The sequence below is a fragment of the Bombina bombina genome, chromosome 4 (genome assembly GCF_027579735.1).
Source record: "Bombina bombina isolate aBomBom1 chromosome 4, aBomBom1.pri, whole genome shotgun sequence".
NCBI classification, from domain to species: domain Eukaryota; kingdom Metazoa; phylum Chordata; class Amphibia; order Anura; family Bombinatoridae; genus Bombina; species Bombina bombina.
In genome coordinates this window covers 11,979,684-11,997,491 of record NC_069502.1, presented here as the reverse complement: position 1 = coordinate 11,997,491, position 17,808 = coordinate 11,979,684, and the positions used below count along the sequence as shown (strand labels likewise).

At 46.3% G+C, this 17,808-nt stretch overlaps 1 protein-coding gene across 2 annotated transcripts in view; it reads right to left on the bottom strand.

The window, feature by feature from the left end:
- NRBP1 (nuclear receptor binding protein 1) overlaps positions 1–17,808 on the bottom strand; it is a 407,435-nt gene that overhangs the window by 174,579 nt on the left and 215,048 nt on the right. For both annotated transcript variants that reach the window (XM_053709396.1, XM_053709398.1), the window contains 3 exons: positions 16,332–16,430; positions 16,121–16,253; positions 3,233–3,335 (listed from right to left, as the gene is read on the bottom strand). In XM_053709396.1, coding sequence (XP_053565371.1) covers positions 3,233–3,335; positions 16,121–16,253; positions 16,332–16,430 — 335 coding nt within the window. The remainder of the gene's footprint in view (positions 1–3,232; positions 3,336–16,120; positions 16,254–16,331; positions 16,431–17,808) is intronic.

Below are 17,808 nucleotides of genomic sequence, written 5' to 3'. Positions count from 1 at the left end.
GGTATTGGCTCGCACTAGTAATTAGAATGTTTTGTGTCCTCTAGCTTGGGTATTGGTTCGCACTAGTAATTAGAATGTTTTGTGTCCTCTAGCTTGGGTATTGGTTCGCACTAGTAATTAGAATGTTTTGTGTCCTCTAGCTTGGGTATTGGTTCGCACTATTAATTAGAATGTTTTGTGTCCCCTAGCTTGGGTATTGACTCGCACTATTAATTAGAATGTTTTGTGTCCTCTAGCTTGGGTATTGGTTCGCACTAGTAATTAGAATGTTTTGTGTCCTCTAGCTTGGGTATTGGTTCGCACTAGTAATTAGAATGTTTTGTGTCCTCTAGCTTGGGTATTGGCTCGCACTAGTAGTTAGAATGTTTTGTGTCCTCTAGCTTGGGTATTGGTTCGCACTAGTAGTTAGAATGTTTTGTGTCCTCTAGCTTGGGTATTGGTTCGCACTAGTAATTAGAATGTTTTGTGTCCTCTAGCTTGGGTATTGGCTCGCACTAGTAATTAGAATGTTTTGTGTCCTCTAGCTTGGGTATTGGCTCGCACTAGTAATTAGAATGTTTTGTGTCCTCTAGCTTGGGTATCGGCTCGCACTAGTAATTAGAATGTTTTGTGTCCTCTAGCTTGGGTATTGGTTCGCACTAGTAATTAGAATGTTTTGTGTCCTCTAGCTTGGGTATTGGTTCGCACTAGTAATTAGAATGTTTTGTGTCCTCTAGCTTGGGTATTGGTTCGCACTAGTAATTAGAATGTTTTGTGTCCTCTAGCTTGGGTATTGGCTCGCACTAGTAATTAGAATGTTTTGTGTCCTCTAGCTTGGGTATTGGTTCGCACTAGTAATTAGAATGTTTTGTGTCCTCTAGCTTGGGTATTGGCTCGCACTAGTAATTAGAATGTTTTGTGTCCCCTAGCTTGGGTATTGGCTCGCACTAGTAATTAGAATGTTTTGTGTCCTCTAGCTTGGGTATTGGTTCGCACTAGTAATTAGAATGTTTTGTGTCTTCTAGCTTGGGTATTGGCTCGCACTAGTAATTAGAATGTTTTGTGTCCCCTAGCTTGGGTATTGGCTCGCACTAGTAATTAGAATGTTTTGTGTCCTCTAGCTTGGGTATTGGTTCGCACTAGTAATTAGAATGTTTTGTGTCCTCTAGCTTGGGTATTGGTTCGCACTAGTAATTAGAATGTTTTGTGTCCTCTAGCTTGGGTATTGGCTCGCACTAGTAATTAGAATGTTTTGTGTCCTCTAGCTTGGGTATTGGCTCGCACTAGTAATTAGAATGTTTTGTGTCCTCTAGCTTGGGTATTGGTTCGCACTAGTAATTAGAATGTTTTGTGTCCTCTAGCTTGGGTATTGGTTCGCACTATTAATTAGAATGTTTTGTGTCCCCTAGCTTGGGTATTGACTCGCACTATTAATTAGAATGTTTTGTGTCCTCTAGCTTGGGTATTGGTTCGCACTAGTAATTAGAATGTTTTGTGTCCTCTAGCTTGGGTATTGGTTCGCACTAGTAATTAGAATGTTTTGTGTCCTCTAGCTTGGGTATTGGCTCGCACTAGTAGTTAGAATGTTTTGTGTCCTCTAGCTTGGGTATTGGTTCGCACTAGTAGTTAGAATGTTTTGTGTCCTCTAGCTTGGGTATTGGTTCGCACTAGTAATTAGAATGTTTTGTGTCCTCTAGCTTGGGTATTGGCTCGCACTAGTAATTAGAATGTTTTGTGTCCTCTAGCTTGGGTATTGGCTCGCACTAGTAATTAGAATGTTTTGTGTCCTCTAGCTTGGGTATCGGCTCGCACTAGTAATTAGAATGTTTTGTGTCCTCTAGCTTGGGTATTGGTTCGCACTAGTAATTAGAATGTTTTGTGTCCTCTAGCTTGGGTATTGGTTCGCACTAGTAATTAGAATGTTTTGTGTCCTCTAGCTTGGGTATTGGTTCGCACTAGTAATTAGAATGTTTTGTGTCCTCTAGCTTGGGTATTGGCTCGCACTAGTAATTAGAATGTTTTGTGTCCTCTAGCTTGGGTATTGGTTCGCACTAGTAATTAGAATGTTTTGTGTCCTCTAGCTTGGGTATTGGCTCGCACTAGTAATTAGAATGTTTTGTGTCCCCTAGCTTGGGTATTGGCTCGCACTAGTAATTAGAATGTTTTGTGTCCTCTAGCTTGGGTATTGGTTCGCACTAGTAATTAGAATGTTTTGTGTCTTCTAGCTTGGGTATTGGCTCGCACTAGTAATTAGAATGTTTTGTGTCCCCTAGCTTGGGTATTGGCTCGCACTAGTAATTAGAATGTTTTGTGTCCTCTAGCTCGGGTATTGGTTCGCACTAGTAATTAGAATGTTTTGTGTCCTCTAGCTTGGGTATTGGCTCGCACTAGTAATTAGAATGTTTTGTGTCCTCTAGCTTGGGTATTGGTTCGCACTAGTAATTAGAATGTTTTGTGTCCTCTAGCTTGGGTATTGGCTCGCACTAGTAATTAGAATGTTTTGTGTCCTCTAGCTTGGGTATTGGCTCGCACTAGTAATTAGAATGTTTTGTGTCCTCTAGCTTGGGTATCGGCTCGCACTAGTAATTAGAATGTTTTGTGTCCTCTAGCTTGGGTATTGGCTCGCACTAGTAATTAGAATGTTTTGTGTCCCCTAGCTTGGGTATTGGCTCGCACTAGTAATTAGAATGTTTTGTGGACTCTCCATTCCATAGGAAAGAAAACAAAATGTATGCTTACCTGATAAATTTATTTATTTATGGGCATGGAGAGTCCACGACCCGCCCTTATTTACTTTTAAGACGACAAATGTTTAGTGTAAACCTCAGGCACCTCTATACCCTTGTGTTATCTTCTTTTTCCATTTTCCTTCAGCCTAATGACTGGGGGTTATGGGTAAGGTGACACTTAACAGCTCTGCTGGGGTGCTCTTTGCCTTCTCCTGCTGGCCAGGAGTTGAATTCCCAACAGTAAATGGAATGAATTTGTGGACTCGCCATGCCTGGAAATAAATAAATTTATCAGGTAAGCAGCAATTTTGTTTTGCACTCACTTGCAGCACAATAATTAACCCGCTTATAGGAAGTTTTAGTGCAATCATTAACACCTTTCATGCCAGACACTTAGAAATCAGTAATTTTCTGATCACATCTGTACCGTGCTTTTAGTATCCATAACGCCACAAAAACATAGCGTCACAAAAACATTCCCATTTCTACAAGCAGGAGCAAGGGAAAGTAGCCAGGTCACTCACATCATGCGGATTCCCTCGCGGTCACAGTGGGTGATCTCTGCAAGCACAGCGCTCATATCAAGGTTCTTTGTCATTTCCTCTAAAGCATTCTCAGGTATCATGTCTAAGGACAGGAAAACAGTGTAGTAGGTCAGAGCAGAAAGCATATGATGGAAACAACCCCCTATGTAAGCATATAGCTCCCTCCTACTGTATCAATGTCACACAATAGCGCAGATAACACACAGCGCATGCGCCCATGTAAGCACAATACAGGCATCTCATAGCTCCCTCCTACTGTATCAATGTCACACAATAGCGCAGATAACACACAGCGCATGCGCCCATGTAAGCACAATACAGAGATCTCATAGCTCCCTCCTACTGTATCAATGTCACACAATAGCGCAGATAACACACAGCGCATGCGCCCATGTAAGCACAATACAGAGATCTCATAGCTCCCTCCTACTGTATCAATGTCACACAATAGCGCAGATAACACACAGCGCATGCGCCCATGTAAGCACAATACAGACATCTCATAGCTCCCATCTGCTGTATCACTGTCACACAATAGCACAGATAACACACAGCGCATGCGCCCATGTAAGCACAATACAGACATCTCATAGCTCCCTCCTGCTGTATCACTGTCACACAATAGCGCAGATAACTCACAGCGCATGCACCCATGTAAGCACAATACAGACATCTCATAGCTCCCTCCTACTGTATCAATGTCACACAATAGCGCAGATAACACACAGCGCATGCGCCCATGTAAGCACAATACAGACATCTCATAGCTCCCTCCTGCTGTATCACTGTCACACAATAGCACAGATAACACACAGCGTATGCGCCCATGTAAGCACAATACAGACATCTCATAGCTCCCTCCTGCTGTATCAATGTCATACACTGGCACAGATAACACACAGCGCATGCACCGATGTAAGCACAATACAGACATATCATAGCTCCCTCCTGCTGTATCACTGTCACACAATAGCGCAGATAACACACAGCGCATGCACCCATGTAAGCACAATACAGACATCTCATAGCTCCCTCCTGCTGTATCACTGTCACACAATAGCACAGATAACACACAGCGTATGCGCCGATGTAAGCACAATACAGACATATCAAAGCTCCCTCCTGCTGTATCACTGTCACACAATAGCGCAGATAACACACAGCGCATGCGCCCATGTAAGCACAATACAGACATCTCATAGCTCCCTCCTGCTGTATCAATGTCATACACTGGCACAGATGATACTGACCGTGCATGCGCCCATGTAAGCACAATACAGACATCTCATAGCTCCCTCCTGCTGTATCACTGTCACACAATAGCACAGATAACGCACAGCGCATGCGCCCATGTAAGCACAATACAGACATCTCATAGCTCCCTCCTGCTGTATCACTGTCACACAATAGCACAGATAACACACAGCGCATGCGCCCATGTAAGCACAATACAGACATCTCATAGCTCCCTCCTGCTGTATCACTGTCACACAATAGCACAGATAACACACAGCGTATGCGCCCATGTAAGCACAATACAGACATCTCATAGCTCCCTCCTGCTGTATCACTGTCACACAATAGCACAGATAACACACAGCGTATGCGCCCATGTAAGCACAATACAGACATCTCATAGCTCCCTCCTGCTGTATCAATGTCATACACTGGCACAGATGATACTCACAGCGCATGCGCCCATGTAAGCACAATACAGACATCTCATAGCTCCCTCCTGCTGTATCAATGTCATACACTGGCACAGATGACACTCACAGCGCATGCGCCCATGTAAGCACAATACAGACATCTCATAGCTCCCTCCTGCTGTATCAATGTCATACACTGGCACAGATGATACTCACAGCGCACGCGCCCATGTAAGCACAATACAGACATCTCATAGCTCCCTCCTGCTGTATCACTGTCACACAATAGCGCAGATAACACACAGCGTATGCGCCCATGTAAGCACAATACAGACATCTCATAGCTCCCTCCTGCTGTATCACTGTCACACAATAGCACAGATAACACACAGCGCATGCGCCCATGTAAGCACAATACAGACATCTCATAGCTCCCTCCTGCTGTATCACTGTCACACAATAGCGCAGATAACACACAGCGCATGCGCCCATGTAAGCACAATACAGACATCTCATAGCTCCCTCCTGCTGTATCACTGTCACACAATAGCACAGATAATATGCACAGCGCATGCGCCCATGTAAGCACAATACAGACATCTCATAGCTCCCTTCTGCTGTATCACTGTCACACAATAGCGCAGATAACACACAACGCATGCGCCCATGTAAGCACAATACAGACATCTCATAGCTCCCTCCTGCTGTATCACTGTCACACAATAGCACAGATAACACACAGCGCATGCGCCCATGTAAGCACAATACAGACATCTCATAGCTCCCTCCTGCTGTATCACTGTCACACAATAGCGCAGATAACACACAGTGCATGCGCCCATGTAAGCACAATACAGACATCTCATAGCTCCCTCCTGCTGTATCACTGTCACACAATAGCACAGAGGATACTCACAGCGCATGCGCCCATGTAAGCACAATACAGACATCTCATAGCTCCCTCCTGCTGTATCACTGTCACACAATAGCACAGATAACACACAGCGTATGCGCCCATGTAAGCACAATACAGACATTTCATAGCTCCCTCCTGCTGTATCACTGTCACACAATAGCACAGATAACACACAGCGCATGCGCCCATGTAAGCACAATACAGACATCTCATAGCTCCCTCCTGCTGTATCACTGTCACACAATAGCACAGATAACACACAGCGCATGCGCCCATGTAAGCACAATACAGACATCTCATAGCTCCATCCTGCTGTATCACTGTCACAGAATAGCACAGATAACACACAGCGTATGCGCCCATGTAAGCACAATACAGACATCTCATAGCTCCCTCCTGCTGTATCACTGTCACACAATAGCGCAGATAACACACAGCGCATGCGCCCATGTAAGCACAATACAGACATCTCATAGCTCCCTCCTGCTGTATCACTGTCACACAATAGCACAGATAATATGCACAGCGCATGCGCCCATGTAAGCACAATACAGACATCTCATAGCTCCCTTCTGCTGTATCACTGTCACACAATAGCGCAGATAACACACAACGCATGCGCCCATGTAAGCACAATACAGACATCTCATAGCTCCCTCCTGCTGTATCACTGTCACACAATAGCACAGATAACACATAACACACAGCGCATGCGCCCATGTAAGCACAATACAGACATCTCATAGCTCCCTCCTGCTGTATCACTGTCACACAATAGCGCAGATAACACACAGCGCATGCGCCCATGTAAGCACAATACAGACATCTCATAGCTCCCTCCTGCTGTATCACTGTCACACAATAGCACAGAGGATACTCACAGCGCATGCGCCCATGTAAGCACAATACAGACATCTCATAGCTCCCTCCTGCTGTATCACTGTCACACAATAGCACAGATAACACACAGCGTATGCGCCCATGTAAGCACAATACAGACATCTCATAGCTCCCTCCTGCTGTATCACTGTCACACAATAGCACAGATAACACACAGCACATGCGCCCATGTAAGCACAATACAGACATCTCATAGCTCCCTCCTGCTGTATCACTGTCACACAATAGCACAGATAACACACAGCGCATGCGCCCATGTAAGCACAATACAGACATATCATAGCTCCCTCCTGCTGTATCACTGTCACACAATACCACAGATAATACTCTCAGCGCATGCGCCCATGTAAGCACAATACAGACATCTCATAGCTCCCTCCTGCTGTATCACTGTCACACAATAGCACAGATAACACACAGCGCATGCACCTATGTAAGCACAATACAGACATCTCATAGCTCCCATCTGCTGTATCACTGTCACACAATAGCGCAGATAACACACAGCACATGCGCCCATGTAAGCACAATACAGACATCTCATAGCTCCCTTCTGCTGTATCACTGTCACACAATAGCGCAGATAACACACAGCGCATGCGCCCATGTAAGCACAATACAGACATCTCATAGCTCCCTCCTGCTGTATCACTGTCACACAATAGCACAGATAACACACAGCGCATGCGCCCATGTAAGCACAATACAGACATCTCATAGCTCCCCTCCTGCTGTATCACTGTCACACAATAGCACAGATAACACACAGCGCATGCGCCCATGTAAGCACAATACAGACATCTCATAGCTCCCTCCTGCTGTATCACTGTCACACAATAGCATAGATAACACACAGCGCATGCGCCCATGTAAGCACAATACAGACATCTCATAGCTCCCTCCTGCTGTATCACTGTCACACAATAGCACAGATAACACACAGCGTATGCGCCGATGTAAGCACAATACAGACATCTCATAGCTCCCTCCTGCTGTTTCACTGTCACACAATAGCACAGATAACACACAGCACATGCGCCCATGTAAGCACAATACAGACATCTCATAGCTCCCTCCTGCTGTATCACTGTCACACAATAGCACAGATAACACACAGCGTATGAGCCCATGTAAGCACAATACAGACATCTCATAGCTCCCTCCTGCTGTATCACTGTCACACAATAGCACAGATAACACACAGCGCATGCGCCCATGTAAGCACAATACAGACATCTCATAGCTCCTCCTGCTGTATCACTGTCACACAATAGCACAGATAATATGCACAGCGCATGCGCCCATGTAAGCACAATACAGACATCTCATAGCTCCCTCCTGCTGTATCACTGTCACACAATAGCACAGATGATACTCACAGCGCATGCACCGATGTAAGCACAATACAGACATCTCATAGCTCCCTTCTGCTGTATCACTGTCACACAATAGCGCAGATAACACACAGCGCATGCACCGATGTAAGCACAATACAGACATCTCATAGCTCCCTCCTGCTGTATCACTGTCACACAATAGCGCAGATAACACACACCGCATGCGCCCATGTAAGCACAATACAGACATCTCATAGCTCCCTCCTGCTGTATCACTGTCACACAATAGCACAGATAACACACAGCGCATGCGCCCATGTAAGCACAATACAGATATCTCATAGCTCCCTCCTGCTGTATCACTGTCACACAATAGCACAGATAACACACAGCGCATGCGCCCATGTAAGCACAATACAGACATCTCATAGCTCCCTCCTGCTGTATCACTGTCACACAATAGCACAGATGATACTCACAGCGCATGCACCGATGTAAGCACAATACAGACATCTCATAGCTCCCTTCTGCTGTATCACTGTCACACAATAGCACAGATAACACACAGCGCATGCACCTATGTAAGCACAATACAGACATCTCATAGCTCCCTCCTGCTGTATCACTGTCACACAATAGCGCAGATAACACACAGCGTATGCGCCCATGTAAGCACAATACAGACATCTCATAGCTCCCTCCTGCTGTATCACTGTCACACAATAGCACAGATAACACACAGCGCATGCGCCCATGTAAGCACAATACAGACATCTCATAGCTTCCTCCTGCTGTATCACTGTCACACAATAGCACAGATAACACACAGCACATGCGCCCATGTAAGCACAATACAGACATCTCATAGCTCCCTCCTGCTGTATCAATGTCATACACTGGCACAGATGATACTCACAGCGCATGCACCCATGTAAGCACAATACAGACATCTCATAGCTCCCTCCTGCTGTATCAATGTCATACACTGGCACAGATGATACTCACAGCGCATGCGCCCATGTAAGCACAATACAGAGATTTCATAGCTCCCTCCTGCTGTATCACTGTCACACAATAGCACAGATAACACACAGCGTATGCGCCGATGTAAGCACAATACAGACATCTCATAGCTCCCTCCTGCTGTATCACTGTCACACAATAGCGCAGATAACACACAGCGTATGCGCCCATGTAAGCACAATACAGACATCTCATAGCTCCCTCCTGCTGTATCACTGTCACACAATAGCACAGATAACACACAACGCATGCGCCCATGTAAGCACAATACAGACATCTCATAGCTCCCTCCTGATGTATCACTGTCACACAATAGCGCAGATAACACACAGCACATGCGCCCATGTAAGCACAATACAGACATCTCATAGCTCCCTCCTGCTGTATCACTGTCACACAATAGCACAGATAACACACAGCGCATGCGCCCATGTAAGCACAATACCGACATCTCATAGCTCCCTCCTGCTGTATCACTGTCACACAATAGCACAGATAACACACAGCGTATGAGCCCATGTAAGCACAATACAGACATCTCATAGCTCCCTCCTGCTGTATCAATGTCATACACTGGCACAGATGATACTCACAGCGCATGCGCCCATGTAAGCACAATACAGACATTTCATAGCTCCCTCCTGCTGTATCACTGTCACACAATAGCGCAGATAACACACAGCACATGCGCCCATGTAAGCACAATACAGACATCTCATAGCTCCCTCCTGCTGTATCACTGTCACACAATAGCACAGATAACACACAGCGTATGAGCCCATGTAAGCACAATACAGACATCTCATAGCTCCCTCCTGTTGTATCACTGTCACACAATAGCACAGATAACACACAGCGCATGCGCCCATGTAAGCACAATACAGACATCTCATAGCTCCCTTCTGCTGTATCACTGTCACACAATAGCGCAGATAACACACAGCACATGCGCCCATGTAAGCACAATACAGACATCTCATAGCTCCCTCCTGCTGTATCACTGTCACACAATAGCACAGATAATACTCTCAGCGCATGCGCCTATGTAAGCACAATACAGACATCTCATAGCTCCCTCCTGCTGTATCACTGTCACACAATAGCACAGATAATATGCACAGCGCATGCGCCCATGTAAGCACAATACAGACATCTCATAGCTCCCTCCTGCTGTATCACTGTCACACAATAGCACAGATAACACACAGCGTATGAGCCCATGTAAGCACAATACAGACATCTCATAGCTCCCTCCTGCTGTATCAATGTCATACACTGGCACAGATGATACTCATAGCGCATGCGCCCATGTAAGCACAATACAGACATCTCATAGCTCCCATCTGCTGTATCACTGTCACACAATAGCACAGATGATACTCACAGCGCATGCGCCCATGTAAGCACAATACAGACATCTCATAGCTCCCTCCTGCTGTATCAATGTCATACACTGGCACAGATGATACTCACAGCGCATGCGCCCATGTAAGCACAATACAGACATCTCATAGCTCCCATCTGCTGTATCACTGTCACACAATAGCACAGATAACACACAGCGTATGCGCCCATGTAAGCACAATACAGACATCTCATAGCTCCCTCCTGCTGTATCACTGTCACACAATAGCACAGATAACACACAGCGCATGCACCCATGTAAGCACAATAGAAACATCTCATAGCTCCCTCCTGCTGTATCACTGTCACACAATAGCACAGATAACACACAGCGCATGCGCCCATGTAAGCACAATACAGACATCTCATAGCTCCCTCCTACTGTATCACTGTCACACAATAGCACAGATAATACTCTCAGCGCATGCGCCCATGTAAGCACAATACAGACATCTCATAGCTCCCTCCTGCTGTATCACTGTCACACAATAGCACAGATAACACACAGCGCATGCGCCCATGTAAGCACAATACAGACATCTCATAGCTCCCTCCTGCTGTATCACTGTCACACAATAGCACAGATAACACACAGCGCATGCGCCCATGTAAGCACAATACAGACATCTCATAGCTTCCTCCTGCTGTATCACTGTCACACAATAGCACAGATAACACACAGCACATGCGCCCATGTAAGCACAATACAGACATCTCATAGCTCCCTCCTGCTGTATCACTGTCACACAATAGCACAGATAATACTCTCAGCGCATGCGCAGATGTAAGCACAATACAGACATCTCATAGCTCCCTCCTGCTGTATCACTGTCACACAATAGCACAGATAATACTCTCAGCGCATGCGCCTATGTAAGCACAATACAGACATCTCATAGCTCCCTCCTGCTGTATCACTGTCACACAATAGCACAGATAATATGCACAGCGCATGCGCCCATGTAAGCACAATACAGACATCTCATAGCTTCCTCCTGCTGTATCACTGTCACACAATAGCACAGATAACACACAGCACATGCGCCCATGTAAGCACAATACAGACATCTCATAGCTCCCTCCTGCTGTATCACTGTCACACAATAGCACAGATAACACACAGCGCATGCGCCCATGTAAGCACAATACAGACATCTCATAGCTTCCTCCTGCTGTATCACTGTCACACAATAGCACAGATAACACACAGCACATGCGCCCATGTAAGCACAATACAGACATCTCATAGCTCCCTCCTGCTGTATCACTGTCACACAATAGCACAGATGATACTCACAGCGCATGCGCCCATGTAAGCACAATACAGACATCTCATAGCTCCCTCCTGCTGTATCACTGTCACACAATAGCACAGATAACACACAGCGCATGCGCCCATGTAAGCACAATACAGACATCTCATAGCTCCCTCCTGCTGTATCACTGTCACACAATAGCACAGATAACACACAGCGCATGCGCCCATGTAAGCACAATACAGACATCTCATAGCTTCCTCCTGCTGTATCACTGTCACACAATAGCACAGATAACACACAGCACATGCGCCCATGTAAGCACAATACAGACATCTCATAGCTCCCTCCTGCTGTATCACTGTCACACAATAGCACAGATAATACTCTCAGCGCATGCGCCCATGTAAGCACAATACAGACATCTCATAGCTCCCTCCTGCTGTATCACTGTCACACAATAGCACAGATAACACACAGCGTATGAGCCGATGTAAGCACAATACAGACATCTCATAGCTCCCTCCTGCTGTATCACTGTCACACAATAGCACAGATAACACACAGCGCATGCGCCCATGTAAGCACAATACAGACATCTCATAGCTCCCTCCTGCTGTATCACTGTCACACAATAGCACAGATAACACACAGCGTATGAGCCCATGTAAGCACAATACAGACATCTCATAGCTCCCTCCTGCTGTATCACTGTCACACAATAGCACAGATGATACTCACAGCGCATGCGCCCATGTAAGCACAATACAGACATCTCATAGCTCCCATCTGCTGTATCACTGTCACACAATAGCACAGATAACACACAGCGTATGCGCCCATGTAAGCACAATACAGACATCTCATAGCTCCCTCCTGCTGTATCACTGTCACACAATAGCACAGATAACACACAGCGCATGCGCCCATGTAAGCACAATACAGACATCTCATAGCTCCCTCCTGCTGTATCACTGTCACACAATAGCACAGATAACACACAGCGCATGCGCCCATGTAAGCACAATACAGACATCTCATAGCTCCCTCCTGCTGTATCACTGTCACACAATAGCGCAGATAACTCACAGCGCATGCACCCATGTAAGCACAATACAGACATCTCATAGCTCCCTCCTGCTGTATCACTGTCACACAATAGCACAGATAATACTCTCAGCGCATGCGCCCATGTAAGCACAATACAGACATCTCATAGCTCCCATCTGCTGTATCACTGTCACACAATAGCACAGATAACACACAGCGCATGCGCCCATGTAAGCACAATACAGACATCTCATAGCTCCCATCTGCTGTATCACTGTCACACAATAGCACAGATAACACACAGCGCATGCACCCATGTAAGCACAATACAGACATCTCATAGCTCCCTCCTGCTGTATCACTGTCACACAATAGCACAGATAATACTCTCAGCGCATGCGCCCATGTAAGCACAATACAGACATCTCATAGCTCCCATCTGCTGTATCACTGTCACACAATAGCACAGATAACACACAGCTCATGCGCCCATGTAAGCACAATACAGACATCTCATAGCTCCCTCCTGCTGTATCACTGTCACACAATAGCGCAGATAACACACAGCACATGCGCCCATGTAAGCACAATACAGACATCTCATAGCTCCCTCCTGCTGTATCACTGTCGCACAATAGCACAGATAACACACAGCACATGCGCCCATGTAAGCACAATACAGACATCTCATAGCTCCCTCCTGCTGTATCACTGTCACACAATAGCACAGATAATATGCACAGCGCATGCACCCATGTAAGCACAATACAGACATCTCATAGCTCCCTCCTGCTGTATCAATGTCACACAATAGCGCAGATAACACACAGCGCATGCGCCCATGTAAGCACAATACAGACATCTCATAGCTCCCTCCTGCTGTATCAATGTCAAACAATAGCGCAGATAACACACAGCGCATGCGCCCATGTAAGCACAATACAGACATCTCATAGCTCCCTCCTGCTGTATCACTGTCACACAATAGCACAGATAACACACAGCGTATGCGCCCATGTAAGCACAATACAGACATCTCATAGCTCCCTCCTGCTGTATCACTGTCACACAATAGCACAGATAACACACAGCGTATGCGCCCATGTAAGCACAATACAGACATCTCATAGCTCCCATCTGCTGTATCACTGTCACACAATAGCACAGATAACACACAGCGTATGCGCCCATGTAAGCACAATACAGACATCTCATAGCTCCCTCCTGCTGTATCACTGTCACACAATAGCGCAGATAACACACAGCGTATGAGCCCATGTAAGCACAATACAGACATCTCATAGCTCCCTCCTGCTGTATCACTGTCACACAATAGCACAGATAATACTCTCAGCGCATTCGCCCATGTAAGCACAATACAGACATCTCATAGCTCCCTCCTGCTGTATCACTGTCACACAATAGCACAGATAACACACAGCGTATGCGCCTATGTAAGCACAATACAGACATCTCATAGCTCCCTCCTGCTGTATCACTGTCACACAATAGCACAGATAACACACAGCGTATGCGCCCATGTAAGCACAATACAGACATCTCATAGCTCCCATCTGCTGTATCACTGTCACACAATAGCACAGATAACACACAGCGTATGCGCCCATGTAAGCACAATACAGACATCTCATAGCTCCCTCCTGCTGTATCACTGTCACACAATAGCACAGATAACACACAGCGCATGCGCCCATGTAAGCACAATACAGACATCTCATAGCTCCCTCCTGCTGTATCACTGTCACACAATAGCACAGATAACACACAGCACATGCGCCCATGTAAGCACAATACAGACATCTCATAGCTCCCTCCTGCTGTATCACTTTCACACAATAGCACAGATAACACACAGCACATGCGCCCATGTAAGCACAATACAGACATCTCATAGCTCCCTCCTGCTGTATCAATGTCATACACTGGCACAGATGATACTCACAGCGCATGCGCCCATGTAAGCACAATACAGACATCTCATAGCTCCCATCTGCTGTATCACTGTCACACAATAGCACAGATGATACTCAGCGTATGCGCCGATGTAAGCACAATACAGACATCTCATAGCTTCCTCCTGCTGTATCACTGTCACACAATAGCACAGATAACACACAGCGCATGCGCCCATGTAAGCACAATACAGACATCTCATAGCTCCCTCCTGCTGTATCACTGTCACACAATAGCACAGATAATACTCTCAGCACATGCGCCCATGTAAGCACAATACAGACATCTCATAGCTCCCTCCTGCTGTATCACTGTCACACAATAGCACAGATAACACACAGCGCATGCGCCCATGTAAGCACAATACAGACATCTCATAGCTCCCTCCTGCTGTATCACTGTCACACAATAGCACAGATAACACACAGCGCATGCACCCATGTAAGCACAATACAGACATCTCATAGCTCCCTCCTGCTGTATCACTGTCACACAATAGCACAGATAACACACAGCGCATGCGCCCATGTAAGCACAATACAGACATCTCATAGCTCCCTCCTACTGTATCACTGTCACACAATAGCACAGATAATACTCTCAGCGCATGCGCCTATGTAAGCACAATACAGACATCTCATAGCTCCCTCCTGCTGTATCACTGTTACACAATAGCACAGATAACACACAGCACATGCACCCATGTAAGCACAATACAGACATCTCATAGCTCCCTCCTGCGGTATCTGTCACACAATAGCACAGATAATATGCACAGCGTATGCGCCCATGTAAGCACAATACAGACATCTCATAGCTCCCTTCTGCTGTATCACTGTCACACAATAGCGCAGATAACACACAGCGCATGCGCCCATGTAAGCACAATACAGACATCTCATAGCTCCCTCCTGCTGTATCACTGTCACACAATAGCACAGATAACACACAGCGCATGCGCCCATGTAAGCACAATACAGACATCTCATAGCTCCCTCCTGCTGTATCACTGTCACACAATAGCACAGATAACACACAGCGCATGCGCCCATGTAAGCACAATACAGACATCTCATAGCTCCCTCCTGCTGTATCACTGTCACACAATAGCACAGATAACACACAGCACATGCGCCCATGTAAGCACAATACAGACATCTCATAGCTCCTTTCTGCTGTATCACTGTCACACAATAGCGCAGATAACACACAGCGCATGCGCCCATGTAAGCACAATACAGACATCTCATAGCTCCCTCCTGCTGTATCTGTCACACAATAGCACAGATAAGCAACTCAGCCCGTGTACCTATCAGATGGTAATTACCAGAATTCCACTAATTATAATCACAACTTACGTTGATGGCCCACAATGCAGTGCGCAGCCAGTAACTTAAGGGAAGGGACCTCAAACAAGGCCTGATGGAATAGAAGCTCACGAGCAGTTGGACGCTTGCCTGGGTCGGTCTCCAGACACTTCTGTATAAACTCCTGCACGACAAAATCTAAATATTAAATGGCTGCCATGAGCCTCTCAAAACTAACCAGAATCCCAGCATAAATCCTCACCCTCTGCAGAGGATCCTCTAAAAACTGGATGGCGTTATTAATCGCCTCCTGGGGAACATAGGAAGATTCGCCATTGCCTTGTATCTCTAAAACAGCCATCTAGAGAAATAAAGAGAGACTGTGTGAGGGGAAAGCTGATGCCGTCCCTGCCTGTATATATGTGTGTTACACTACAGAGAGAGGCCGGTGCCGTCCCTACCTGTATATATGTGTGTTACACTAAAGAGAGAGAAGCCGGTGCCGTCCCTGCCTGTATATATGTGTGTTACACTACAGAGAGAAGCCGGTGCCGTCCCTGCCTGTATATATGTGTGTTACACTACAGAGAGAAGCTGGTGCCGTCGCTACCTTTATATATGTGTGTTACACTACAGAGAGAGGCCGGTGCCGTCCCTACCTTTATATATGTGTGTTACACTACAGAGAGAGGACGGTGCCGTCCCTGTCTGTATATATGTGTGTTACACTACAGAGAGAAGCCGGTGCCGTCCCTGTCTGTATATATGTGTGTTACACTACAGAGAGAGGCCGGTGCCGTCCCTGTCTGTATATATGTGTGTTACACTACAGAGAGAAGCTGGTGCCGTCCCTGCCTGTATATATGTGTGTTACACTACAGAGAGAGGCCGGTGCCGTCGCTACCTTTATATATGTGTGTTACACTACAGAGAGAGGCCGGTGCCGTCCCTACCTTTATATATGTGTGTTACACTACAGAGAGAGGACGGTGCCGTCCCTGTCTGTATATATGTGTGTTACACTACAGAGAGAAGCCGTTGCCGTCCCTGCCCGTATATATGTGTGTTACACTACAGAGAGATGCCGGTGCCGTCCCTGTCTGTATATATGTGTGTTACACTACAGAGAGAGGCCGGTGCCGTCCCTGCCTGTATATATGTGTGTTACACTACAGAGAGAGAAGCCGGTGCCGTCCCTGCCTGTATATATGTGTGTTACACTACAGAGAGAAGCTGGTGCCGTCCCTGCCTGTATATATGTGTGTTACACTACAGAGAGAAGCTGGTGCCGTCCCTGCCTGTATATATGTGTGTTACACTACAGAGAGAGGCCGGTGCCGTCCCTACCTGTATATATGTGTGTTACACTACAGAGAGAGAAGCCGGTGCCGTCCCTGCCTGTATATATGTGTGTTACACTACAGAGAGAAGCTGGTGCCGTCCCTGCCTGTATATATGTGTGTTACACTACAGAGAGAAGCCGGTGCCGTCCCTGCCTGTATATATGTGTGTTACACTACAGAGAGAAGCCGGTGCCGTCCCTACCTGTATATATGTGTGTTACACTATAGAGAGAAGCCGGTGCCGTCCCTGCCTGTATATATGTGTGTTACACTACAGAGAGAAGCTGGTGCCGTCCCTGCCTGTATACATGTGTGTTACATTACAGAGAGAAGCCGGTGCCGTCCCTACCTGTATATATGTGTGTTACACTATAGAGAGAAGCCGGTGCCGTCCCT